At 31.7% G+C, this 27,744-nt stretch overlaps 2 protein-coding genes across 2 annotated transcripts in view; both read right to left on the reverse strand.

The window, feature by feature from the left end:
* Positions 1–11,351, reverse strand: part of LOC132713024 (unconventional myosin-VI-like) — a gene marked incomplete at its 3' end in the record, with an annotated part of 45,274 nt that extends 33,923 nt beyond the window's left edge. Inside the window, exon 1 of the mRNA XM_060695466.1 lies at positions 11,092–11,351. The remainder of the gene's footprint in view (positions 1–11,091) is intronic.
* A 6,402-nt stretch (positions 11,352–17,753) lies between these two features.
* LOC132713034 (uncharacterized) lies at positions 17,754–27,257 on the reverse strand. The gene is made up of 11 exons (XM_060695477.1): positions 27,100–27,257; positions 26,712–26,771; positions 24,657–24,770; positions 24,330–24,403; positions 23,458–23,526; positions 22,888–23,100; positions 22,280–22,477; positions 21,830–21,988; positions 21,284–21,406; positions 20,632–20,849; positions 17,754–19,627 (listed from the first exon to the last, which is right to left on the reverse strand). Exons 2-11 carry the CDS (start codon positions 26,768–26,770, stop codon positions 19,478–19,480), a joined length of 1,377 nt encoding a protein of 458 aa, XP_060551460.1. The 5' UTR covers position 26,771; positions 27,100–27,257; the 3' UTR covers positions 17,754–19,477.
* Between the last annotated feature and the right edge of the window lie 487 nt (positions 27,258–27,744).

The raw sequence follows: 27,744 nt of genomic DNA on the forward strand, positions 1-27,744 counted from the left end.
TGTGTATTTAATATATTTTATTTAACTCATAAGGACATTTTTGCACATTTAATTGTAACTAATGTAAGGTTCTTCTTTGATCAGTCACAATTACACAGTCATGTATGTTGTTCACTTTGACTTGGATAATTAAAACCCTCAGTAAAGTTTCACCAAGTACAGTATGAAGTTAAAATCCTCACTAAATACCACTGCACTGTGCTCTCTCTCTATTTTGGCATCATAATAAAACCCTCACACTGACCACAGACAGATGGTAAAAACTTCATTAACCACCACCCAATCCCCACACATTATATCATGGAGCTAAATATAAGATGGAGAAGAGACTGTGACGTCACACAGTTAAAATCAGTATCGGCGGAATTGTGTTCCCGCAAGTTATATGTTGCAAGATTTTGTGAGATTTGATGCATCCTGGGTAAAAGTAGCCAAAATACCGCCATATTGAATTCCCGGAGGTACATTAACAAAAAAGACTAAACATTTTTTACTTATATAAGAATCAATAGTTATTTATTCTAAAACGTACAAAACACTTTTCCACACAAATATTTCTCTGATGAAAATCCATGTCGGCAATGTAAGCAATAATTCACGGATATCGCCGAAGTTTAACGATAGCGTATAAAATCGGAGACTAGCGGGCAAGCCCGATTATCAGCAAAGGAGGCATTAAGGATTGTGGGTCTGAATCGGACTCTTGTCTATTTTCGGAGTTTCCTATCCGTTGTTTATATATCTGTGATAATATATAATACAGTGCTTCATGTGAATTAATTAGGGGGTGCCAGCTGGTTAACTATTGACTGCATGGTGAATTAACAAAATAACAATTGTGAACTACTGTCTACATAATGTATTCCAAAATGTACAAATCAGTGTCTTGTTTATAGAAAGCTACAAACACAAATTTAATCAATGTACATGTATCACTAATTCTCTAGTTGGCACGGAAATGTAGGAAGTACATACAAACCCTCTTAACACAACAAAGATAGGAGAAAACTGGGTGTAAAAATAAGCTGTGTTGAAAGTGTTACTCTTATCTATAGATACCTTGATTAAAATAAATAAACAAACTATTAAATGTACATTCAATCAGACTGCTTTATGTGTTTGCATTTACAACCGGTAACAGTAAATGATTGAAATATTACCTATACAGTCTTCACGAAAATCTTTAAAACGCACAGGACATTCGGTCCAGTAAAATGTCAAATCTTACTGGACCTGGTGGTTTTAGCCCGACCAAAAAACTAGATAGGGAAAAATTTTGGGAAAAGGAAAAAACTTTATATGTTCCCTTGATAATTTGAAAGAAGCATATATTTTTTATTCTGGCCCTTGTTGACAGCTTTTAAAAATCATAAGGCCAAAGTTTAGGGGAAAATTGACTAGAATTGAAAAATGAAAACGCAATTTTTCAAACAAATCCCTTCAACAAAAAATTTACTTTAACTCAATATTTTACAAAAAATCAAGCTAAAATAATACCATAAAACAATGGGTTTTTAATTTCTGTAACTTACGTGCGGTCGGAAAAATCGAAGAAAAAAAAGGCGGCCTCCATTTTCGATCAATAAATTTAACATCTCTCGCTGTGTTTTTGAACATTTTGGGGCAGGGAATTGATGGGTTTCATTTGCAAAAGGGCAAAAGATCAATCTTTTTGAGAACCCTGCTTTTATTATTTTGATAATTTTATAATTTTTTTCAATGAAAAAATCTACTGGGGCTCGACCACCAAACCCAATCCCTTTTACCGATGCAAATTTAGTGCCTCGGACTGGTTAATTTCGAAAACGCCTTAAATTTTAAAAACATTATAATGTTTCTAATTGGGAATTTCCTTTTAAGGGGCTTCATATAAGCTTTGGGTATACACCAAGTTTTATTACAAAATTCATTCCCAATCTTTTTATTGTACGGAACCCTTTTTTTCTATTTTAGTAATGGGGACCTTGACCCCAAAAACCCCAAACCAAAACCCAAGTGGGTTTCAATCTTGCTATACCCAAATTTTTTCATTCCCAACTCTAGTTATTGTCCAGAAACCATTTTTCTATTTTTATTAACAGTGACCTTGACCCTAGAGGGTCCAAATTCAATACCAACTGGGGTCTTCATATAAGCCTGCTATACACTTAGTTTGAATACATTATCTCATTGCTACAATTTTCTATTTTTTAGTAACGGTGACCTTGAACTTGACCCAAGAGGGTTCAAATAATGTAATACCAACAGGGGTTTCCAAATAAGGTATCTATATACAAATGTACCAAGATTGATTACAATACCTCATTCCGAACTCTAGTTATCATCCAGAAACCATTTTTCTATTTTTAGTAATGGTGACCTTGACCTCGACCACTGGGAGGTCCATAACCTCACGACACAACTGGGGTCTCATTATAAGCTTTGTATATATCCTAAGATATGGATTCACAATACCTTCAGTTTCCAAAACGTCTAGTTATCGTCTGGAAACCATTTTTTCTATTTTTAGTAATGGCCCCTGGGGGTCCGTATACAACACCAACTGCGGTGTCCACATAAGGTTGCTATATGGTTACAATAACTCATTCAAAACTCTAATTATCGTCCAGAAATCATTTTTCTATTTTTTGCAATTGGTGACCTTGACCCCAGGGGGTCCAAATGCAATACCAACTGGGGTTTCCAAATAACGTTGCAATATACCAAGTTTGATTAAAATACCTCACTCCAAACTTAGTTATTCGTTCTTGAATTACCCCATGATTGTTTGGAGTTGAGATAACAGGCTGAGCCTCCTTTAAAATATTATACCCCCCTAAACTTTCGTTTGTGGGGGTATAACTATTTCCTTTTGCATTAATACAACTATAACCATACATGCATGAACTATGTATATTAATTATGTGATACATTTATTTACATCAAACATCTCAGTATCAAATCAACAGATGAACACTATAAAAATAAAAACAAACATAATGTTTAACCTACCTCAGGTAATTCAATGAATTGAAAAAAAACATTAATCATTAAATCCCGGTGATATACCACTTTGAATTCAAAACTGTCCATTGTGTGAGTAATATAAATAATGATTTTTTTTTATCTCTTAAACAACAAACTTTAAATTTTCATTAACCTTAAGTATTAAATACCAAAACTTTTATATTTGGATCTTTTAAAAATAAAACTTGTAGAATGAAGCAAAAAAAAAAACTTTCTCTGGTTTATAATAAAAAACTAAAAAAAATGGGAAGTTTAAGGGAAACATAAATTGGATATGGCCTTAATAAAGACAGGAAATAAAAACTAATACATTTTAATGTTAAAAAAATCATATCTTATTCTATATAAAAACTTCAACTTTTAAAACCCTTAATTTCAAAAAATTTTAAAAATTTAAAAAACAGCAGAAAAAAAAGTGTCAGTGGAAGGTGTGGCTATTCTCAGTGTTTGATTTTAAAATAACCCGGGGGGATAATTAGGAAAACCCTTTTTTAAGTTTTATAATAAGCAAAATTTTTTTTAAGGGGTTATGTGCCTTGGGTTTAACCCCCAATTTTAAATTAAAGGGGGAAAAAACCCAAACCCATTTACTTTCAGAACCCAACTTCGCGCTCAAATTGCTCTTTTAGCAAGAGTGACCCCAAAGATCCCAAGTCAATTCAATTTTTCTCAACTTTTGCTAAAAAATTGCTGGCATTGAAATAGTCCAAGTTCAACTGGTTTACTCTTAATAACAATGTTAAAATGTGGATTTAAGTTATTAAATAATACAATAGGCTTGGCTAAAAAATAAAATTAATTCACCAAGAATGGACAAGAACATAAATTTAACAAGCAATTTTATCTAGTATTGAAGCAATCCATATAGTCCCCTACCGGGTTAGAAACCCCATCCATTCTTTAAGGGCCATTGGCCATTCACTAATTGTTTCAAATTTTTCTATATTTAAGTAAATTTGTTGGGAAAAGTTCTTTAAAAGTGATCACAGGAAAACAGTTTTTTTTAATGAACAGACAGACCGAACGGACTGAAGGGAAACTCTAAAGTTAATATTTGAAACATCCCCTCTTACCAAAAGATAACATTTTAAAAGCCAAAAAATTCTTAAAAGGAGATAACTCTTGAATTAAAGAATTAATTTTCATAAAAAAAAATTCAGCTCATTTTTGACTAACACAAACAAATTAATATTTCCATGTTTTAAAGACCTATTTGTTGCCCAAGGCAAACCCAATTTTTTTTCAAAATTAGGGAAACAGATAAACATGGCATAAAACCTAAAGATCCAATCTACCCATATGTTCAAGTTTCATAAAAAATTTTCCAGTAAACTTTTTGAGTTATCACTGGGTTTCAGTGTATGTGTAAAAAATTTGCCATTTTTCAGTCATGTGTTGCCATAAGCAAAACCAGAATTTTCAAGAATAGGAAAGAAAAGAAAAAAGACTGCATAATCTCCAGACTGCCATTTACCCATATTTTCAAAGTTTCAAAAAAAAATTTTTCCAAGTACTTTTTGGGTTATTCCACTGGAATCCAGTTTTAATGTGTAAAATTTCCAATTTTTAAAAAGCCCTATTTTTTTGCCCATAGCAAAACCAGAATTTTCCCAAGATAGGAAGAAAAGAAAAAGACGTGCATAATCTCCATACTGCCATATATCCATATATCAAGTTTCATTAAAAATATTTTCAAGTACTTTTCAAAGTTATCGCGGGATCCAGTTTTTGTAGACGGACGGACGGACAGACAGACGGACAGACAACAGACGGAGTGGTAAAACCTAAGTCCCCTCCGGTAAACCGGTAGGGGACTAATAACACATAATTACTAATTTGACAGTAAAAAAGTCATTCTTACACAAATATTATTGATTAATAATACAGGAGAATATAAACAAGCAATAAAATTAGATACATTCCATATTACCTGTGTCTTACATGTATATACAAAATATAAACAGATATACACACAATGTTAATTAAATAAAATACCAAGAAGTCTTAAAATAACCTTCCTGTTTTAACATAATTGATATCTTGATTTTTTAAGATTAAACCTGGCCTGTGTTTAATGTACACTGTTTTATTCACAGCTTATGTGAATGCATTTTTGTTTATCTCCCTTTATCTTTCAACAATACTTGCAATAACTACTTTATCTTAAAACAACTTCTGATAAAAGAAACAATGATTTAAAAAATGTGAAATATTAAGTATAAAAATCTTGCTTTATAATCACACTACCATTTACCTGTATACTCTCAACAGCATATCATCTCTTAACATAAACATGTGGTGGATGAAACGAAAAATTCTAACATGATTTGTCTTGTAACCATGGTAATGTATTTTTTTTAACAGGGAAGTCACAGACCATTACTATGTAAATATAATGTGACACTGATATTTTGTTTCAGATGATCATTGAAACATTATATGAAGTTTTGCTTCTGTTATTAAGCTTATTAATTATATTAATATTAAATATTTATTGTGACACAGTGAAATATGATTTTTTACAAAAACAGGGGTGTTGGTTTTGAGGGCTGAATGGAATTTGACAATGATTTGTTTGTTTGTTGCCTATTCCCAAAGAAATGACCAAACAAAGATTTGTATAATCTACACTATTATGTAGAGAGGTTGTCTGGTTTGAGACATTTTCCACATAATCATGTGGACACATCTAAACCCACAACAACAACAAGAGGAGGTCCACATCAAATGTTTAGATATGAGAGAATTTAAGAAACATTGAGGTGTAAAATAGCATTTAAAATTTTCTTCAAAAATAAGTTTATAATTGACAACTGCTATTCAAAATATTACAAGAAATAGATACACCATTTAATTTGATGACATTTTGCACCACATGTGGATGTTTAACATTCATATGAACACCCAAACAATAAAATTTTGGTGATGCATATTTAAAACGTTGGTCTCCTGTGAAAAAACTTCTAAATTTTCACAATCAAGCCAATCTTGTTTGTTCAAGCAACACAAAGATATCTTAACATTACAATCATAATGATCAAGAACAATTTTTCATCAATTTTGCAACATTCCCTTACAATATCATTTTATAATGATGAACTAAAGAATACAAACCATTAAAAAATAAGAATTAAAATCCTAGAAGCTAACTAAATCCTTCAATAGCCGTGGCAGATGAAAATATTGATGTAAGAAGGGGAAAAAAACAGGAGATATAAAACGCCCCTCATTAAGTATGTAGAGGTAAATGTCAGGTATTAACCAGAGACTGTAGTAGAGATGATACCTGTACAAGACATAAAATCAATACCTTGTATCAGGTGGCATCATTTGCAGGCAAAATTTCCATGCAGGCAATATTTCTCCAAGAACCTAACAAAATAATTCTTGTACATAGAAAGTTAAGTTCTGGCAATATTTAATGCTTCATTGGATGGATGTAGTGGTTGTAATAAATGGAGATCAAGTTATATTATGTGCATGAAAGACCATATCTTATTATGAAATAAAATCTGCATACAGATCAAATTGTGTTTCCAAATAAAGAAACTTATAACCACCATATTATTTTCCTAATTGACAACTTCATCCATACAAAAATGAAATTTTCAATATGAAACAGATACATTGTCGCTCTCAAATTAAATAATTGAAGCATAGTGCAATTCAATTATAGACACCTCAAAATCAATTTTTGATATCACTAATTTTTTTATTATGCTCTATAGAACAATTATAGTGGTCTCCAAATGAATTTGATACCTCTTCAATTTAATTACAGTGCTCTAAAAACAGCTGAAATACACTTTAATTTTTGAAATATTCCATTAAATTGGAGAGGTCTTAAATTCATTTATTGCAGGGTATAAATCAATTTTGGATATCAATAATTGAATTCGAGGGCTGTCGAATTATTCAAAGATATTCTTCAAATATTTCAGTATACATGTAGATTTGGTGTATCACACTCACAATGGTATTTTCAAGCAGTTGTAGACAACTGTGACTGCTAACAGCCAATAATTGAGCTTCTAATATCTTTTGTATTTTTTTAACAAATCCCAAATTCACAGACAAAAAAAGTTTATTTTTGTTTAAAAAAGAAAAGAGGATCAACCAAACAGATAATTTTTTATTAAACAATGAGAATTCTTCAGATAAAACAACAGTGTTTTTTTTCCACCAAAATATTGGGCGAAATTCGGCCCCATTCCCCCCTCAAAATAGTATGTTTTTTTCCCCTCTCAAAGCCAAAATTTCCCCCTCATATGGCAGCCAAAATTTGCCTGAAATGGATACCTTTTTTTTTGCATATAACTGCCGAAAAATGTTTTATATTAAGCCTGTAAGACTTACTGTTAAGCAAAGTCGTTTACAAATTGTTCCCGGGTATGTAAGGGGAGCTACTCCTGGCGTCCCAACAAGTTTAACATGCGACTCTTTAAATTCTGCTGTCAATATTTTAGATCTGTATATTAAGAAAAAGCGATGTATTTTAAACTTGTGTTGCAAGAGTTGCTCCCCTTTCTACTCACTGGAAAGGAAACAATGTCAAACAAAAGTAAATCTTACAGTGGTAAGTGATGTATTGAAATATGCACTGGATTCGTTTTTGTTTGAAATAAAATTCCCCCTCCTTTTGCATTTTCCCCCTCAAAACGGCACCGACCCCCTTCCCCAAAAAGTGAAAAAAAACACTGAACAATTAAGTTGATACTCTTAAAGCAAAATTTTAAAATAGGCTTTAAAGTAGGGCTTACACTTTAATGTTAAGGCGTAGGCTTTAAGATTTGAGTATTAGTGGCAAAGTACAAGGGTCTTGTCTCTTTAACAATACTAACAAACCAAAAAATCAAATCACATTTGTCCGCAATGTCATTTGCAAAATTTTTCTTTTGATACATTCATAAAGTTGAACTTCAATGGTTTGAACTTAGTCTTGAATTGCTTTAACACCCAGAATTTCATGAATTCAATATTTGGTCCCTTAACTTTTGCAGTTAAATGCCTTCTTAATTCTATATAGTTCTACCTGGGATGGCTCTCAAATCTCACATGGTCCCATGAGTTCAATTATGGAGATAATTACATTCATTTATTCAAACAGACAATTTGTTGCTAACTTGTAACATATGACTATCAAATATAGCAATAGGGTGTGGATGTGTAACCACAGTAAAAGCCCCTTGTATTTTTTTCAATATCAAAATTATATAGTCACTTGAAATCAAATGCTAATTCTAACACTATCACATGTAGAGGCTTTAAGGTAACCAAGGGCAGGTCCAATTTTAGAACCTGACAGCTGTCTACTTTATCCAATAGATAGATAATGGATCTAAAGATTTTATACAAGCTGGATTCTATTATTGCTTACAACTAGTAAAACAGTCTTCGACTTAACCCACTCGACCGACGACCGAGTCGAGTAAATTTGCGGGTGGTCGAGTGAAAATTCCAAGCTGGTAGCCCGTCTGGTCGAGGGCTTTTTTCATTATCCAAATTAAGAAAATGTTGAAAATATGCAGAGCTCCAGATAGCAATGTTTTGGCTTTATGAAAATACAATATATTTCTGCTGAATTGGATGGAAAACTAAAAGTACTATTGTCAACACTGCTGTAAGTTGAAAACGAAAGTAGCAGGAAGTGACATCGAGTAAAAAGGGAAGGTAACTCTTGGGAGTTTCTGAAATGAAATTATTGATAAAGTTAAATTTGGTGTAAAGATCGTAGGACTTAACCTAATATTCAATTTGTTTAGACATATTTTATAATGTTTTTGCTACAAAATAAAGAAAAATGTTGAACTTGCCACTTTAGTTATTGGAAAACATATTTCTCCCTTGCCATCTGCAGTTTTGTACTCGATATTTTCGTACCAAGTTTATTGTGTACTCAATATTTTTGTACCAAGTTTACGGTTAAGGACAATTTCCTCAAAGACTAATTCTTTGTGTATAAAAGTTTTAATTCTATTATATTTATTTTTCATTAATTCTAATTTTAATTATAAATAATCAAAACCAAAGAACGGAACTAAAATGTGGTCTGTTGAAATAGAGTATGAATAAAGCCTCATGCTGACCATGTAGCTGATTGTAAAAGAATGTAACACATTCAAACAACAACATGTCAGCAACAAAAAAAATGAGTCTTGTCATTAATTTGCTGTGTAACCTAAACAAACCCTAGTCTAGGGAAGCCTGCCTTAACAGAGCAAGTTTTGTATTATTTCACATTGAATCAATATTTTATTATATATTTTTTGTGTTCAATGATAACTGTACACGTGGACATATATTCCAGCTATAAACCAAGTGTGAATAAAACACTAAGAAAAATTCATTTCCTATTAGATGCATTGACCAGTGGAATAATTTAGATGAAAACATTGTTCTCAGTGAAAGTGTTTTGACATTTAAAACTTTACTTGACCGGAGCTGGCAAAGTGAAAGATTTAATACAAGTGACATTTACTGAAGTTATCCTGATAATACTGTATAGGAGGAGCTTACAAGCCATCTTGGCTTAAATGCTCAGAAGAAGGAGAAGGTAAAGGTAATATATAAGTCAGTCTTGGCCCTAAAAATTATTTGCAGCTTTATTGAACTTAAAACGGTTATGAAATATTATAGACATTTATTAGGTGTCATCTCATGCTTCTAAATATGTCTTTTCTCTTGTATTTTGAAGGCACTAAGCCAAAAAAAAAAGTAATACGAAAAGGAATATAAATATTTTGTCAATGCATGTATCAGCCAACATGGTTACAGTAAATGAGGACAAGAGTATTTTCAGTTTTTAAACAATTTTTTTCAGTGTCTGTGGACAATGCCACAGAAATATCAAAATATTTTCTTTTCATATGTAGTTTAAACTCTTCTTATTTAAATAATGAAAGAAAGAAAAGTTGATTAGTTGGTATTTTATTAATGTTAAATGGTATATAAAACATACAGAAAGTGTTATTTTTGTACAAAATGTATGCAAAAAATACCATTTTGGTTCGGGCTAGTAAAAATGTGTTCGGGCTAGTGAAATTTGTAAGCTGCTAGCCCGACTGGGCTAGTGCTGATAAAAAATTAAGGCGAAGACTGGTAAAATCAGTTTGATATAGAATTTATACTCAGTTGTAAACTTTAAAACATTAAAAATTTTAAACCATGGGAGATTTGGTAATGCTTGTCTGTAAGTTCTATGGACATGGTATATAATCTAATTCCAGACTGAGGGTTTTGGAAATTGGTAACTTCATTGGAAGTTTGGAAAAGAGTGCAATAGCTAGATAACATTATTTCATCATTAAAGAATCTCATATTTATGTTTAGATGCTAGGTTCAATACATGAAATAGTTTTAAATAGTAAGACCTGTTGTGCTACATGTAGGTGCACATTCTGATATAGAACTGATGTTGCTGATATTTCCATGCTGTTTGCTTAATGCTTATCATGTTCATCTATGAAAGTATTATCATGCTTTTGCCTTTCGCTTGTTCAGACAGGTGCAAATCCACATTCTTCTTTTGTCATCATCAGCTATTTCAATTAAGTAACAAATGGTATTGCCAAAGGACTGTAATCAATATTAGCTCAATATAACACATAATTATAAGATGTTTTTAAACATATACAGTACATCTCTGTTATCTAAATATTTACATATCAAAAGATATTTAAAAAAAAAACACTTAGAAAAAGAGAAGCCTGGTCACAATCCTAGTATCCTAAATTATATTTCAGGTAGAAGAATAATGTGGATAATCATTTTACTGTTAAGAAGGAATAATAAACATAAAAATCATTTTTTTCAAAATCAACCTTCGTAAAGAATAAGCAAACAGGCCAGTATATTGCTGTGATATATAAAATTCGATTTCTTTGTCTTTGAACACAATATGGGTGTGTAACCAGCTACTCAAAGGAAACAATATTATATCACTGAAAACAGGTACAGACTACTTAACAGCTTAAGCTACTTCCTGAAATTAAACACGACCGACAAAGCCGGGTTTTTTTCATTAAGGAGGACAGTGTTTAAAGACAATAATAAAGGATAAAACGAATGAATTATACACAAATATACCTGTATTACAATTCTCCTATACCAGGGTGTAATCGTTGTTTGGAACTTGTCATGCAAAACGTCAAAATTTCCGAGACAGTCATCCGGTGTCGCCACAAATTTCACACCTGTTGATTATTCCGACAGGTGTGTCGCGGAAGAATATTAGTACGTATAAAAAGAAGTCCGATCAATTAAAGCTATATCTATAAGAATAACAATGTTTTAGATTTGAAATCAATGCAAACCACTAACCAAGTTGGCAGAAACAGTTAACCTTTTCATGGTTAAAATATTTTTGTGAGTCACAAATTAATCTTTACATGCAACCGAAGAGAAACCGAAAGTAAACAATGGGGGCGTCGCGTGCACTTCAAAACGAGGCTTTTCTTTCTAGGCTAAGTGGAACTAAATTAAATGAATCAATTAAAAGAAAACAAGGTTAGCTTTTAAAAAAGCTAGTAGCGACTCGCTTCGTAATTTTTTTCAAGGGGTGTGTTTAAATGTAAAAATGACAGTTCTGTTAGCTGAAGAGACTTCAGCGAACATCAAAATAAAAGTGAAGTCAACACTGGCCCGGTGCCCGATGGCCAGTGTATATAAGTTCAGGCCAGTGTAAATTTAAGAAAATTTTGTTAATTATTTAGTAGAATAAATTCAAAACTGGAATTCGGGCCAGTAAATTCAAAATCTTAAACTCATTGACTGAAAGTGACATATAAAGTTCTCTCAGTTTAACCAAGATGAGTATGAGTATATATGAAGGCGCATGTAAACAGATAGAATGAAGAACCTATGTCTATGCACATTTACTATATGGCCTGTTGACCTTGACCACAAAATGTTAGATAGGTAGATTTCATAAAGATGTCTCTTTATACAAAATTAAGTTGTAATACATGTATGTTATTTAGTATTGGAATGAGAGGCACAAGTCCTAAAGTAAACACAAGTTGTCAATCATACAGCCAGAAAAGCCGGGATCCTATTAAAAAATATAGGGATCCCGGAAATTGACCAGTCTAAGAAGATGTTTTTCAGATAAGCCGGGATCCTATTAAAACATATAGGGATCCCGGGAATTGACCAGTTCAAGAATATAGTTTTCAGAAAAGCCGGGATCGTATTAAAATGTAAATAGATCTCACGGATTGGCCAGTTCAAGTATATAGTTTTCAGAAAAGCTGGGATCGTTTTAAAACATATAGGGATCCCGGGATTTGACCAATTCAAGAAAATAGTCTTTGATTTTTCCAATTAATTAGGCATATAATTATAAGTATTGTGATTTCCGCATTAAATAAGTTTGTTAATAAATAGTTCTAAATATATCTATATTCTAAGTTAAATTAATTTAACGTTCATTACATACAATAAAAAAATTAACGTTTAATGGCCTTTCATTACGACAACAATCAACACAAATATAGTTCACTAGGTTTTTCCTCCATATCTTATACGATCCCGGATCCCGGGCGTCCCGGATCCCGGCCAGTAAATACATACACTAAATACCGGAAAGGATAAAATGACCGGAAAAAAGGAAAAATAAAAAATGCACAGAACCAGATGTACACTTATATTAATTAACCAAACGAAAACTTACCACAGAGAAAACAGGTGAAATCGCTAAATCAGAAGTCAGTGTAAATATGATTTATTGAAAAGAATTCATAAAGACAAACATTTTAATCATCATTATATCTTTGCGCTCAAAACAATACTTGCTGATTTTTAAAAATGGCGTGAAAATTGAAGGTTTTTTGACGCTATGTAAGATTAAATTTGATATGCTAAATAATTTTGGATCCTAGCCCTGATAGATAAATTTTGTAGAAAGCTGGAAGCCAAGCTTCGATTAAATTTTTGGATAGCTTCGGAGTTTTAGGTTGTTTCTCAGTAAAATCCTACCGTAATACCGGCTCGCCGTGGCGAGCCGGCATTACCTCTATATCGAAGTTCAAAATCAAATCAAAATTCAATTCTGTCATCAGAGAATTTAGCTGTGACATCAAAAAAAGCACAGAATATGGTCAGTGACTTCGAAAATACGTGTGATATTTAAATTACAATGTACATGTACTTAATGTGAAATAATGTTTCAAAGAAAACATGTGAAATAATGTTTCAAAGAAAACAATAACTAAATGGTTCACCATTTGAAGTCGATAGCTCAGTGATACACTTTTTTCAATAGCCTTGATGAAATTCAATAGCCTAGTTGAAAATACGTTTCAAAGTATTTAAGAAAAAAAAAACGGATTATGAGTTACGCCTACTCTTATTAATATTTACCACTGCCTATTTGGTAACTGAATTAAATATACAATTTATATTTATATTTAAAAGCAAATAAACAATCCAACAAAAAACATGATAGATTTATTAATTTTCGTTTAAAGTGACATTAATTATGCTCATTTTTTCATTTCAAGTTGAGCTGAATTGACTATATACATGTATTTCAAGAGAATGACTGTTATAATAGTGATACACTGGAACACGTTTAAGATAAGATATAAATTAATCTGTCCAAAACATAAAAAGACTGCCCCTCTCTTTTTTGGAATTGAGCGTTACCGGTATATTCCGACGGACATTTAGAGAAATTTCCTTGCCATGCAGATTATTTCCAAATAGAAATTTGAAAGAACCTGAGCCATGCGAACTATTTATCGTCCATGCAAAGATAATCATAAAATTGAAAGGAATTGTGGAACAATTTAAACTTACTTTGACTTTCCTCATTTCACTTTAAATACCATTGGATGCCTACAGTGCAGACCTAATTTTAGTTGAATCATATTTTATGAATAAGCATTACATAGCTTTATCAATTCCCCAATTTAAGAATAGAATTGAAAGAGGTGAAAGAACATGCAATATATGTCAATCTAGAGACATTGAGGATGAATTCCATATGATATGTGTGTGTCCCTGCTACAGACTTATAAGAAAACGTTACATTGATAAATATTATGAAAGACCATCTATGTTTAAACTTACCCAATTGCTGTCAACCAGAAATGGAAAAATGTTGACTAATTTAGTTTGTTTTCTAGGCATAATCTATTACAATAAATAATAAATAAATAGATTAATAATGAATAAATAAGTGCTCAATTTATTGTCATGTACGTCAAGAATTATATGTTAAATGATACTGATATATTCCACAGTATATAAACGATTTGAACCCCAACCGGATCTTGTGAGAAGATTTTAGTGTCAGCCATATTCTCCCACTTCACTTGTTTACGATATTGGTATTTATATTGATACTGATGGACGTTAGGTTAGTAAATCTTTATTTATATTATTAGAGAGAAACTTTATTAAACGTCTAAGTAATGCAAAACATAAACGTTAGCACGAAGGCTATAAAATAATCGAAACTCACGGACAACTTTCAGGTGATCAACACTGAACACGAACAAAAATCCGTCTTATTCCAATGTTGATTTAGTTAAACATTGAATTGTGATAACGAACTACTAAAGTAATCAATAACAAACGATAATTTAGTCATATGCATAACATATTGCTGTATCTTGAACATAAATTTAAGAGTTTTACCAAGGAGGTCATTTCCGTAAACTGAACGTTACTTGCTGGTGATTGTGAACCCTACTTGTGAGTTTACGAATTTTATCTGTACCCTGACTTGTGAGCATTTTTAAAGATTTATTGGAGAAAAAGTTTACGTTCATTGCGATTTTGTATCAATTATTGCCAGAAAATATAAATGATTGTAATAGAATTTTAGTATATAAGGTGGGGTCTAAGGTATTTACCGAGAATTGGTTTTTAACTGATAATATTGTTAATCATTTGTTTAATAAAATATATAATGCTATGTATATTTTTCTTTCGGATCACCATGGAAGAATACAACTGCATATACTGTTCAGTAAAGACTACGAATTTCAATGCCATCATTGACCACATAATTATTCGCCATCCAGACTGCAACTTGAAAATAAGAATAAATAAATGATCAGAATAAAATTTCCTACTTAAAAAAATTCAGCGTCACAGCCAATAACGTAAACGAAAAAAAAAAAGAAGTTTATAACACCAATTGCTGAAACACTGACGTACATGTCAGAAATAGAAAGTCAATGAATTTCTGAGAATATAAAACAGTGTTTAAAAAAGCAGAATGAAATCAACGGTAGGTGTAAAGCTTTCAACATGTTGAAATAAGTAATCTGCAAAAAAATCTTGTAATGATATTTCGAGGTTTATTGATACGTGACGTTATATAATGGTCACGTCAAAACTTACAACAATGCCGTTGAACTAAATATAAAAAAATTATAGTACATAATTATGCAATATTTTAGCTTTATATCTTTCCAAAGAAAAATGAATGGTAAGTGAAGATGAGGTTTGTTAGTTAATTATTCCTATCAAGAAATAATTGACTTTCTGATTCGTATAAACAGCCACTTTCGTAGACAGTGAAAACATGACGAAGCTCCTCCATTCATATGCAGTTTAAGTTACTTAATTACATGTAAAACATGTACCCTTCTCTTGTGACACAATAACTTCATATTCTGCACAATAAAATTTGGAACATACGACAAAAACACAATAAAAATCATCAAAAGTGACTCGCAAGTAATGGTTCAGTGAAAACACAAGTAGGGTACAGATCATTAAAATTGTTTTAGCAAGACGGGTACAGTTATCAGAAATGTCGCCTCTATTATTTACTATGTTTTATCAATATTCACAGATATTTTCACAAGTGTCTGTCCGGTAACATGAGGTTAAGACAATAAATTAAAGATTCAGATATGAGTTATAGTGAAGTAAAACAATTTTAGGCATACATTTGCTTGTGTAATCGGCGTGTGTTGACATAAACAAAACATGAGGCGAAGAGCACAGCGTTTTATGCGCATATATTTTACGAAGAAGGTAATGGGTGTATATTTAAGCAAAGATAAATTATTTCTTAATAAGATTCAAATGTTAACAAACCGTAACATATTAAATTCAAGCCGATTTTTAATAGTTTAATGTGTCATTACGCCTGATTGTATGTTTAGATGCTGAGATCTTCTCACAAGATCCGGTTGGGGTTCAAATCGTTTATATACTGTGTATTCTATACCTTCTTTTGTCATATGTACAACAGATACTGTTATTTTCAAATATTGTATTATATCATTATACGGGGAAGTCGCGGGTCCGGGCTTTGGCTTGCCCGGCTATAGACTACACGTGTCTATTAAAAAAAAAATTACAAAAAAAAACAATAAAAAAATATATAGAATTCTATACCTATCAATGAAATTTTTCAGTGTCAGTTCTAGTCGGGCACCACCATTTACAATGTAACTCAATGATAAAAGGCGGGGTATTCCGATAATGGAACAAATCTCAACTTTTCGGATTAATAATACTCGTCGAGTGTTCCGAGTGAAAACGGTAGCAGTGCATGTAATACCGAATGACATCTTTAAAACGGAAAAGAATGAAAGGAAATTTTTTAACAACTTCCCCGTTCATAGGCTTTGCCTAATTTCATATTGTTTGACTTTGACACAATAATGTATACCTGTTATGGATGAGGAGCGAATGCTCAAATCTAAAAAATATATAGTTCTAAACAAGTATATTCGCGCGATGTACATAAAAAAGATGGCGTTGCCCAAAAGACTTGACTGAATTTATGATCATCAAATTGTAATTTTTAAGTACATGTAAACGACAAGGACCTTTACATTTTTTTGCTTTGATTGTTTTTAGTTGTTTTATAATCTACTTCACAGTAGCAACCAACTTAATTAACCTACAAACATTTCCATAAATATCCTTCAAAATTATCTGTAATGTACAAACCTATTAAAAGAATAGGAGAGTCGTATCGTATTTTAGGGAGTTTTGATCTTTTATAAACCTATGTTAATATGAAAAAAGGTCAATAACCATTAAAATAGTCTTTTGAAATAAACAGCTTATTCAGCTGAACTTGACGACCCCCCCCCCCCCCCAAAAAAAAAAAAAAAGAAAAGAAAAAAAAAGAGATAAACATAATGTCAATTTAAAAAATGTCTGAAAACACTAAAATAAATATGTTTAGGTAACACATCCTGTTTTTTCATGTTATTTTCAGAGTGTATAGTGTTGGAGAAGGAAAAACCGGTGTTTTAAAGGATTTCACTGATAGGAAAGTTTGTTAGTTTGTTATGTGTTTTTGCGATGAAATTGAAAATAAACAAAACAAATGGCCTGTCCAAAATAGAAAACTAGAAGTTGGCCATGTATTATTGATTGCTTGCTCTGAGATATAAATGTTAATGTTAGAAATGAAATAAATGTGTATGTGATAACAGTGTAATATGTAAAACGTTACATACAAGTTACTTACTGATCCAGACCTTTATCTAATTGTACACACATCGCGAAAGATATTTGACTGCTGTCCTTTCAAGAGTATTCGGTGCTTTTTAGAAAAGCTGAAACCATTGAACTGATCCAGACATGTAACAATAGCATTCCTTGAAAAGTTGGCTCAGGGTGTGGCATTTAAATCTCCGGCTACTAAAGCATGTACACGAGGTTACTACTAGTATTAAATATCTTTACCACTTTGGATTGTTCTCACGTTGTATATTATAAGCATATTTTTTGTCATTTCAAAAATTAAAATAAAAGCAGAAAACAAGTAAAAAAGAGGTAACTTTTATTTAAGAAAAAAGAAACACAACAGTAGCAAAAATCAGAGAAAAAAAACAACAATTAACAAAATATTAACAGAAACTGCTAAACCATACCTGATGATATATTAACATAAAATGTACTTGAAATAGTAAAAAAGAAAAAAACGCACACAAATTGAATTAAGACGTTTCAAGCAAATGTTTATGAGGCACGCTAATACAATATATGTATGTTAATAAATAACAAATCCTTTTCTGAAAATTAGGTACATTGTGGCTAAGAAATAAATATCTATGTTTTTTCTTTAAAAATTACTATAATTGTACAATTTGCAAAAGAAGCAAACGATGGTTTAGCTCCATGTATTTATTTTACTTTTTCGAAAATTGAAACATCACACAAAAAGTAAAATGAAAATATTATTATGGGGGTTACTTAACCTAAGAAAAATAATAACATATAAAAATATCTTGAAAGTCAATGTATGACAACTGATGTGAAACAGCATTTTACCCTTCCAAAGTTAAGATATAAAAACAATATTATGTAATTACGCTGCCCAAATGTTAGTGATTTACAAACAAGTATGATATAAACTGCCGATGTTTCAGATCTGTTCGATGGTGGCTTCGTCAATCTTGGGGGTGTATTAATATTTTAGTTATCCTGGTGCTCAGCAATATGAAACTTTGTGTTTTGAAAATAATTAAATTATTCAATTTAAATATATATTCTTTTTTTTTGTAATAGTAAAACGCTCTTATGATCAGTCGTTTAAATTTATTTAAACAGTCAGCTAATGTGTTTTATTCGTAGAACTTCAAAACAAAAATTAATGTTATCTATACTGTTTAAAAACTTACCTATGACAGTACAATAATAATCAACAAGCCAAAATATAACGATTGATAAATGTAACGATTGTAACACTTACAAAGATAAAACAATATAATGGAAGTCATGACAATACATTTCAAGAACGTTTATTTTGTACATATGTAACCGACTGATTGTTCGTGTTTCATTACAAATAAGAATAGAGGTTTAAGTAAACGTTTAAGCAAAATTAATGTTTCTAAGCACTCACATTGCGTCTTGATGGAGCAATAAACGATCCAGTCATTAAAATTCTACACAGGAAACAACGACAAAATAATACAATACAGAGGAGCGACAGTACAAGAAGACAAGACCTGGTCATTACAGACAATACAACAATTGGTATATACAACGTAAGGTTATGTTTATTAAAGTGGGACTTCAATACTTTGTTTTTCTATCCATGTAAATCTTTTGAAATAAAATCAATTTAGAATATACGTGGAAGCTCGGTGTACAGTCTTCTATTACACAATATCATCCAGTGTTCAGCGTTCATATTTTGAAAATGATTTTTACACCAGCAAAATAGTTACAAACTTAAAGCAAGAAATGTTCAAATTTAGTTGTAGAAGATCACCAGTCGTTTAAAATACATTACATGTAAAGGAACTACAACGTTTCAAAACAAGTTAATATCCGAAACAACTAAACCTACACATAAGTAATATCTATGAATTATAACGGGTAATAATATTAAATGAATTAAAAATAAACAGATTTCAAAATTCAATTTTTTCTTTGTAATAAATCGTTGTTTGATATATGATATTTTTATTGCCATAAGAGATAATATTCTTTTCGATGTTTCTTTATTTTTGTATATTTTGTCTTTTCGGTGGAATATTTTCTAACACTTGCAATACCCGGGTAATGTAAGGTTTGTAGGACAGTTGGAATATTCTCCATGGTTACAGTTGAGGTTACACCAAGCTGTCATAACCTGCGTCATGTATTCTCCCAATGCATAGATGCCACCTGGGGTACATTCTACTTGTTCCTGAAATAATTAAAAAACAACGAATTTTGCTTTCAAATTAGATAAATTATATAGGTAGATAGGTAGATATATATAGAAATAGCCCAAGTATATTTTTTAAAAGATGTTTTTAAAACTGAACATAAAAGGATAATTAAGCATCATTGAAAGAGATAATTACATGCTAAGAAATAAGTTTGAAAAAACAAAACTAACATAACAGAACATAAATCCCAATTTCCAGAAAGTATCGCCAACTTCGATATGTTAGAAAATTTCATATTCCCAAAACGGGATAAAACATTGAATACGGAATAAAAACATGTTAAGCAGTATTTAAACATGACGTTATATGACTCGTACTAACATCATTTGACCATACAAACGATTTAAATGTCTAGAAAAAAACGCACAACAACAAAAAACGTCATATACGGATGGTATTTCGTAAGTTCACGGAAAGCAATCACAATTTTTCAGTCATTTTCTGTTATACAGAAGGGAAAAAATTTACAATTAATTGGCAAACATTTCCCTTTGAGGAATACATTTGGGATACAAAATGAAACATGTACCATGTTTTGTAGACTATATTGTAACTTTATGGCCATATTTATGAAAATGAAAATCAATCTACAAAATTGTATCGAAATACCAAACTGAATCAAACTTCAAAACGATTTAGGCCACCTAAAAAGTTTGACAGATAATCAAAGAATACATAATAAAATTAATAAGTTGAGAAGCTACATTCGGAAAAGGCTTCGTAAAGGTCAATAATTTAGGTCAATTAAATTCAAATTTCTGGTGCAAAGGTTGTATCAATACAGTATTCATTTATCTTATAGAATTTTATCCTATATATAGAATGAAATATTTAATAACTGTTTTATTTAAAAAACGTTATCTTAGCAGTTTGAACTAGCTCGTTATAAATTTGAATACTAGTATTCAAGTTAGCATAGTATATTACTTGAGGTAAGGTCACTTAAAAGGGCAGCTTGTAATAACACTTTACAACTTACATCAGACACCTCTGTAACATCCAGGCATGCGCAGTGAGTCTTATACGGGCAATTAACCGGATCTGAACCACACGCTTCGTTACACCAAAAGTCCATTCCGTGTAGAGATGCATACAGTCCTTGACCAAAACACCGGTATGTGGCTTTCGGCGTTGTTGTTGCTGGCACTGGTGTTGTTGTTGTCGTTGTTGTCGTCGTCGTCGTTGTCGTGATGCGTTCTGTAGTTTTTGCAAAAAAATACGGCTTATGTCGTATTAGGTAGATGGATTGATCAAATTGTATGCGATAATACCAAGTAATTTAAAGACTTTTTACGACAGTAAAAGCATACACCTACCCAGTTATAAGCATTGGTAATTATTGCGACATATAATTATACGTCGGTTTTATAAACAGTAACCAATAGGACATTGCTCAATGTAAATTACTTTAAATGATGAATAAATAACTGCTTTGGGTTAACTCTTTTATGTTTGAAAGCAGAATACACTAATACACTAGAATGCAAGCGGCAAGTCATCCGTTGGATCATCATAGTGACAAAAAATGAAATATGAAATTATATGTAATAGTTTTAATTGATTTTTTATATACATAGTATCTTAATTACTCTTTAAACAAGTATAGAAAACGGAGTAAGTATTAGAAGTACCTATCTCGACAACCAGACCAAAGCAAGTTGCTTTGCGGCGAAGGTTTATACATAGCTTGACGGTGTAAGAGCCACCCTTCTCTAACGAGAGGTCCGAGTTGACAATGATTTCTTTAGTCGTCTCTACGTCAAAAAGATATATGTTTGATATACATGTACTAATTTTACAATATCTTTAAATGACATTTTGCGACGAAAATGTCATTCTGTTACCTTTCTTTCAATAATGTTCATGTTTTAAACAGTTTTTAAGAATCTACCATGTAGGGTCTATCTCTTAGTAATATGACCTAGTGTAGACTTGTCAATGTATAGTAATGCATGTACCCGATTTTATCTCTTCGCAAAGAATATATGAAATAAAATCCGAAGATAATTAAGATAGAATTTAACTGTTGTTGTAAAATAAAAAATGGTCATTTTTGCAGTATGCCCATGCTCTATACTATTAAGTACTGAAATGTTTCAGTCTTTTAAACTAACAGCGGACTGTTCTGAGAGTGAGTGAAAAGAAATTACGGCTTGATTCATTTTACGGGTTCATACCATTGTATCTGAACAGAGATTGACCGGTTGCATTTGATGTAGGTCCAACCAGACTGTAAACCACGTTGTTTTCTCCAACTGGGATAGTAATGCTGTCAAACTTCAGTAAGACGTCCCCAACTTTAGCATCCGTGTCAAGTTCTATTGGAACGTCTTCACCTGTGAAAGGAGGAGCAACACATTAACATATCTCAAATCTAAGCATTTAAAACGATTCGCGTAAGAAACTACAGACTTTTTGTCACAAAACAGGCATGTTCTTCTCATAACAGGTTGCAATTCAAATGATGACCATGTGTCAAATTCAAATATGAAAATAATCGAAATAAACAGTAATTGGTAAGTAATTTGTACCATTGAATAGAAATTTAGAAACATTTTTACCAATAGTCTTAAATATGCCATATGACAGCTTAATCTATCTGTGCACTTTTTGAATTAAATATATACCAGGAAATTTTATTTCCGGTTCCGGTGCTTTTGAAACATTCAAGCTAATCATCTGTCCTACTACATCGTTGTCGATATAACCGGATGCACTGCACTTAACGGAGATTTGGTAGTTGACATTGTAGTTAAGACAACCCGAATAAAGCCTGCAGTTACTACAGTCAGTTTTGCTACATGATTTCCGGAAAATTTTCGTACCTTAAAAAAAAAGAATATAATCATAAGTCCTTTGATAAAAAAATGTCTTTTATGGCTATTTTCATTTTCAAAGAAATTATCACAGATTCATTGTTGTAATAAGTTTCAGCAAGGTCTTATTTTTCATATATATTTAAACTATTATATGCGCCGAGACTTTTCTTCCACAAATATGTTACTAATGTGTTAATTTATGACAATTGTACCTTACATGTAACCACACTCAAACTGTTTTGAAACAATAGTTTTTCAGTTATTATCTTGCTTGTGCATTAAATATTCCTTGATAATCAAAAACAGTAGTTGTACATTTAGACAAGCTTAATTTAATGAGTATAAAAATAATTCAAAACGTTGATATTTCAAAAGGCAAATGTACACAATTTAAGCAACACAATTTATATATTTACCATCGCGGACTTCTGCAATTCCATCTGTACTCTGAACTGTGCATTTCGTGCACGGCACTGTTTTGGAGCACGTGCAAGAACCGCCATCAGCACATGGACATGCCTCTTGAACAAAACATTTTGTGTTGGCGGTCCATAGCAGACTTTCTTGATTGTCATTTTCGTTCATTTGAAGAGATATTGGTTTCGGTAATTCAACAACTTTAGACTCGTCTGCAACACGACGCAAAATAATTAGAAAGAAGCGCTATTAATGACACGGTATATATAACAATTGTGAACAATTAATTAATAAATACTATCATCTTGTTCGTGGCATCCAGTAACAGTTATTTTATATTCGGTCCATCAATCCGCCGAGAGAATAAATACTTGTTACAATTACAAATATCACTCTGATGGAAAAACAATAACGAGACAAATACTGAGTTGCTCCATTCCATGACATTATCGCGTAAAGGTTTATTAGTTTATCAGGAATCCATCAAAATAAGCAGTGTATATAAAAACTAAGAAGACAATATGTTATGGTGAAAAAAGTCTTCATAAAAAGGCGATCAAGTGATTTACCACATTGATAATCTCTGCATATCCTTCCATTACAAGCTTCAGAATGCTGGGCTTCCTTGTACGGACATACTGAAAAATAAAGTTGTTGATTATATTGATAAATGAAATCTTTGTAAGAGGTAGTCACCTCTATTTCGTTTTTACATGTTTACCCATGGTCAATTATGTTTACCAAGAAAACGCGGACAAAAGGGGTAAATTGTAAAATATCTGTAGACCTGCGTTTTGCAACCCTCATCTTTAGGTCGGGTAATACTTGTAGGCTAGCTTGAGGGACATAGCTTATAGAACACAGAAAGGATAAACATACACCCAATAATGAATAATAGGCTATGACCTTTTCGTCTTTTATAATTTTATACGTGTCAGGTAATATTGGCTGACTAACTTCTACTACCAAACAATAACGGAAACAATACAGTGTAAACTTTTATGACCATAAACAACTTGTAAAAGACATGTGATGACCTAGTTGTTTTTGTGTCAGCAACTCATACACGGTTTGTCACATGGAATTGAGCCCTACTCGGGTCACGACCATATATCCTCACATTGAACCAGTACTAAGAAGCAAGAAAGTGGTTCAGTTAAGCTTCAAACTTTCATCTCAATAGTGCTAAAACAAAATGTAAAACGCATTGAAATGAAGCAGTGCAAGTGAAAGTTTAACCGTCCTCTCATGGTGTGTACTGTTCGCTATTCAGACATTCAGCAGTTCATATTCAGTAAATTCCGCAAAAAATGAAATGGTTGTGACCATATTGAATGGTGGACGAGTCCATTAAGGTTAATTTACGTGGTAAGGGTTAAACAAACACCAAACGCCTTGATTGAATTGGTTTGATTATGTCAAATTGTTTTATAAACTATACCTCCATTGCATCCATTTATGTCCACTTCTCCGAAACTTCCGATACAGCAGAGCTTCCTTGTCTTAACTACCGGCCTGGTGAATAAAACAAAATCATCAGACATCGCTTATATCGTCAGAGTTTTGTGACGGCATTATCACTAACGGAAAAGACTTAAATATTTTTTTCACATTCATTGCAGAATCATTATTTGCATTGGTAGTGAGTACAATTACATAGTTATCAATCATTTCAACATGTAACAGTGTTAACAACAACTTAAGAATGGCGATAGAAAAAAACAAGACAATTGAAATGAAAATTGTATATATAAAGCACAAAACTCACGTTGAAACGCGCTTAGTAGATTGACATCTGCTCCAGCCCCACCAACCACACTTGTAATAACTAACGTCAACGGAGTAAGTTTCAACTGTATATTTTTGTTCACATACGGCCCCGCTGAAAGTAATGAAAACAATTTGCAAATTATAAAACTACATCCGTCACTGCTGAAACATTAAGATAAAAACCCTGTATAATCGCGTTGTTTTCAATCATTCATAACAATACACTGTACTTTAATTTTTAAGTTCGCCCATTCGTCACCATTTTATAGGTAATTTGCAAATATAAGCCGTTAAAAGGTATGATGTTTAATATAGAAATATATAGTCAACCCTTTAAGGTCTTGTGTTTTGCGTCAACTTACACTCACTGGAGAGTTGTTCGATTATAAATCTTGGCTTCATTATTATCATTAAAATGAAATGTTAAATCATTAATGACATAAAACTATCACACAAAGACGAGCCCGATGAAATACATACAAATGATAAGGCTTAAGGCTTAAAAAGGTAGCAATTATAGCAGTTACAGTACAGTTTTAATTTGTTTGTTTACTAGTTGTCCCTTTACTTTGTTTTGTTTCCTCTATATACATGTATATGTTCGCATTGGGATATCTTAAATTATGAGCGACATTATGATAGTCATTTGGAGACTCGTTTCTTAGAAGTAGAAAGTCCGGCTTAGTCTTTCGCGGACCATTTTGTCACTGCATCATTGTTTCATTTTGTTACACTTTTTGTTTCAATACGGAACTCTTTCCACCTAATATGCTTTCCTGGATAACTAACTAGTAATTACCAATTTCTGTAATGACCAACTTGTTATATCACATGATCACTAAATAAGTTATGAGAGTGAGAGACAAATGACCATTACACTCAATGTCCGGTAATGAGAGATTTAGCCTTGCATACAAATACAATGCTCTCCCTAATGTACTAAGCGGGCAAACTTCTTGGCTGCTGATGGACCGCCAAATTTTGGACAAACTTTTTTATATTTGCATGTTTAAACAGCCTATGTAATCAGAAATGAACAAATACCCTTATTTCACGGGAACTATATGGTATAGCAAGTGAGTATAGTAAACATGATTTCAATATACATGTATGTAAAGATTTTGAACTTTTAACGTCATCAAATATATATTGGTGATGTTTACACATCGCCACAAACAAAATATTCCTCTTTACATTTTTTTTTTCATTTCATTTTTATGTGAATTATTTTTTACTTCAGCACACAACTTTGCGCTAATTCTTTCACAACAAATGCCATGAAATTTGCATTCACATATACCGCTTGTGTATTTAGTTTGCAAGGTCAACAAAAACCTTATTTCATACTAAAATACCTAAATGATTGTACAGGACAATAATATAAAGTTACCTATCGATCATAAGTGTCCTGAAATTAAAACTTTTTATCACCCCCACTTAAAGATAATAACTTTGTATTTGACAGACGGCTATTCTTCATGATTTAAGTTTTGGCGGAAGTATAAATGTCTATCGCCCATGGCAACACAATATACTGACACACAGCCAAAAAGTCTTAACACCTTGTTTATTCGGAGTGCTAGCTATAGCAATGACAATCATTTTCTTTACCCCGACCTCGCATCGAACCTGCATCCTCCCACACACAATGCGGGCGTCATCTAACTAGGCCATTGCTGCGGTCCTTGTATATATTTGTCAAATATATGGAGAAAATTATCAACACCGTAGCCATGTTACAATTATTTTCTTTTCACATTTAACATTAGATGTTTTTAAAAACGTAAAACAAAGTATTTTATGTACGAGTTTTCCTTTCTATCATTGAAAAATGGATGGATATTTGAATTTTTAGCTCCGGGTATGGCAGCGAGTAAAATTGAAGTTCAGCAACCGCTCAGTTGCTAGACAAACTTTCATGTAGTTTAACAGTACTGAACAAGGACCTGATATACTTCTGTACAAGCCAGAGTAGAGGTACAGTGTGATTGACCGTAGAAAGGTTACAGCAGCTATTTATGTAAATGGACAGTAGTAACATTTAGTATTTTACCTTACGACGTCTGTCAGAATCTCATTCAAGATGATAAGGCTCACCAATATCTTAAACATTCTGTAACAGAAATAAATAAATAAATAAATAAATAAATAAATAAATAAATAAATAAATAAATAAATAAATCGACGCTTTTTCCAGATTCCTTTAAAACTAAAGTATTAAATAAAAAAGGGGAAACAAAATATTTCTTTATAGCAAAGTTACATACTACATATTTGAAATAATCATCTAATAATGATCAATAAACAATTCAACATTATAAAAAAGGATAATTAAAAAAAAACGTATTTGGACTCTTTGTTTTAAAAATAAAAAATACTCAAAATAAATAAATAAATAAATAAATATAGAAAAAAATAAAATAAGAATAAATAAATCATACCTGATCCAGTCTTGTTTTAGTCCATATAAACACAAATTAAAGACTGACAAAAACTTTAATGAAACTGCGCAGTTTTAATATTGCGTAACGATTCTATTTTCTTTCCGAACTGATTTAAATTCTTCTCTCTTTCTCTCCTTTTCTTAAAACAACAAAAAGTACCCGGAAGAGTTGAACGGTTATTTTTTTGATATTGTGCATTCAAACGACGCAGTGATTTTAAAAAGGCTAATTTACTTTCTGTCACAAATATAATGCTATAATGTATTTCAAATTAACAAAGAACTATACAAATGCGAATTTGTACAAAAGAAGTCATGGGATATCTTGTAATCTTATACGACTTTTTTGTTTGTAAATGACGTGATCGCTACATATTGTCAATAAGCATTATGATATGCATTCCAATTTTATGAAAACCCATTTTTGTACCATTTATTAATGTAATCTCCTATTCGAAATTAAAGTAAATGTACATATTATACTTTAACGATAGATTACCCTGAAACGGGATGTTTAATAATCGATGCACGTGTTTTTTTATGAGCTGGCATGAATATATATGTAAAAAAAGCACTTGCATACAACAAGCAGAAGTTTTTCCATCTGAATAATGCACCAGTCAATAATAATTCCGACCGCCCC

The sequence above is a fragment of the Ruditapes philippinarum genome, unplaced genomic scaffold (genome assembly GCF_026571515.1).
Source record: "Ruditapes philippinarum isolate M1 unplaced genomic scaffold, ASM2657151v2 ctg1367_1_1_1_1, whole genome shotgun sequence".
In the NCBI taxonomy this organism is placed as follows: Eukaryota; Metazoa; Mollusca; class Bivalvia; order Venerida; family Veneridae; genus Ruditapes; species Ruditapes philippinarum.

Coding starts and splice junctions, on each gene's coding strand:
- LOC132713034 (XM_060695477.1), bottom strand. CDS start 26,770: ATGTTTAAGATATTGGTGAGCCTTATCATCTTGAATGAGATTCTGACA. Junction 23,527..24,329: donor CATAAATGGATGCAATGGAG/GTATAGTTTATA, acceptor TTTATTTTTCAG/TATGTCCGTACAAGGAAGCC. Junction 21,407..21,829: donor ATCTCTGTTCAGATACAATG/GTATGAACCCGT, acceptor TTTTTGACGTAG/AGACGACTAAAGAAATCATT.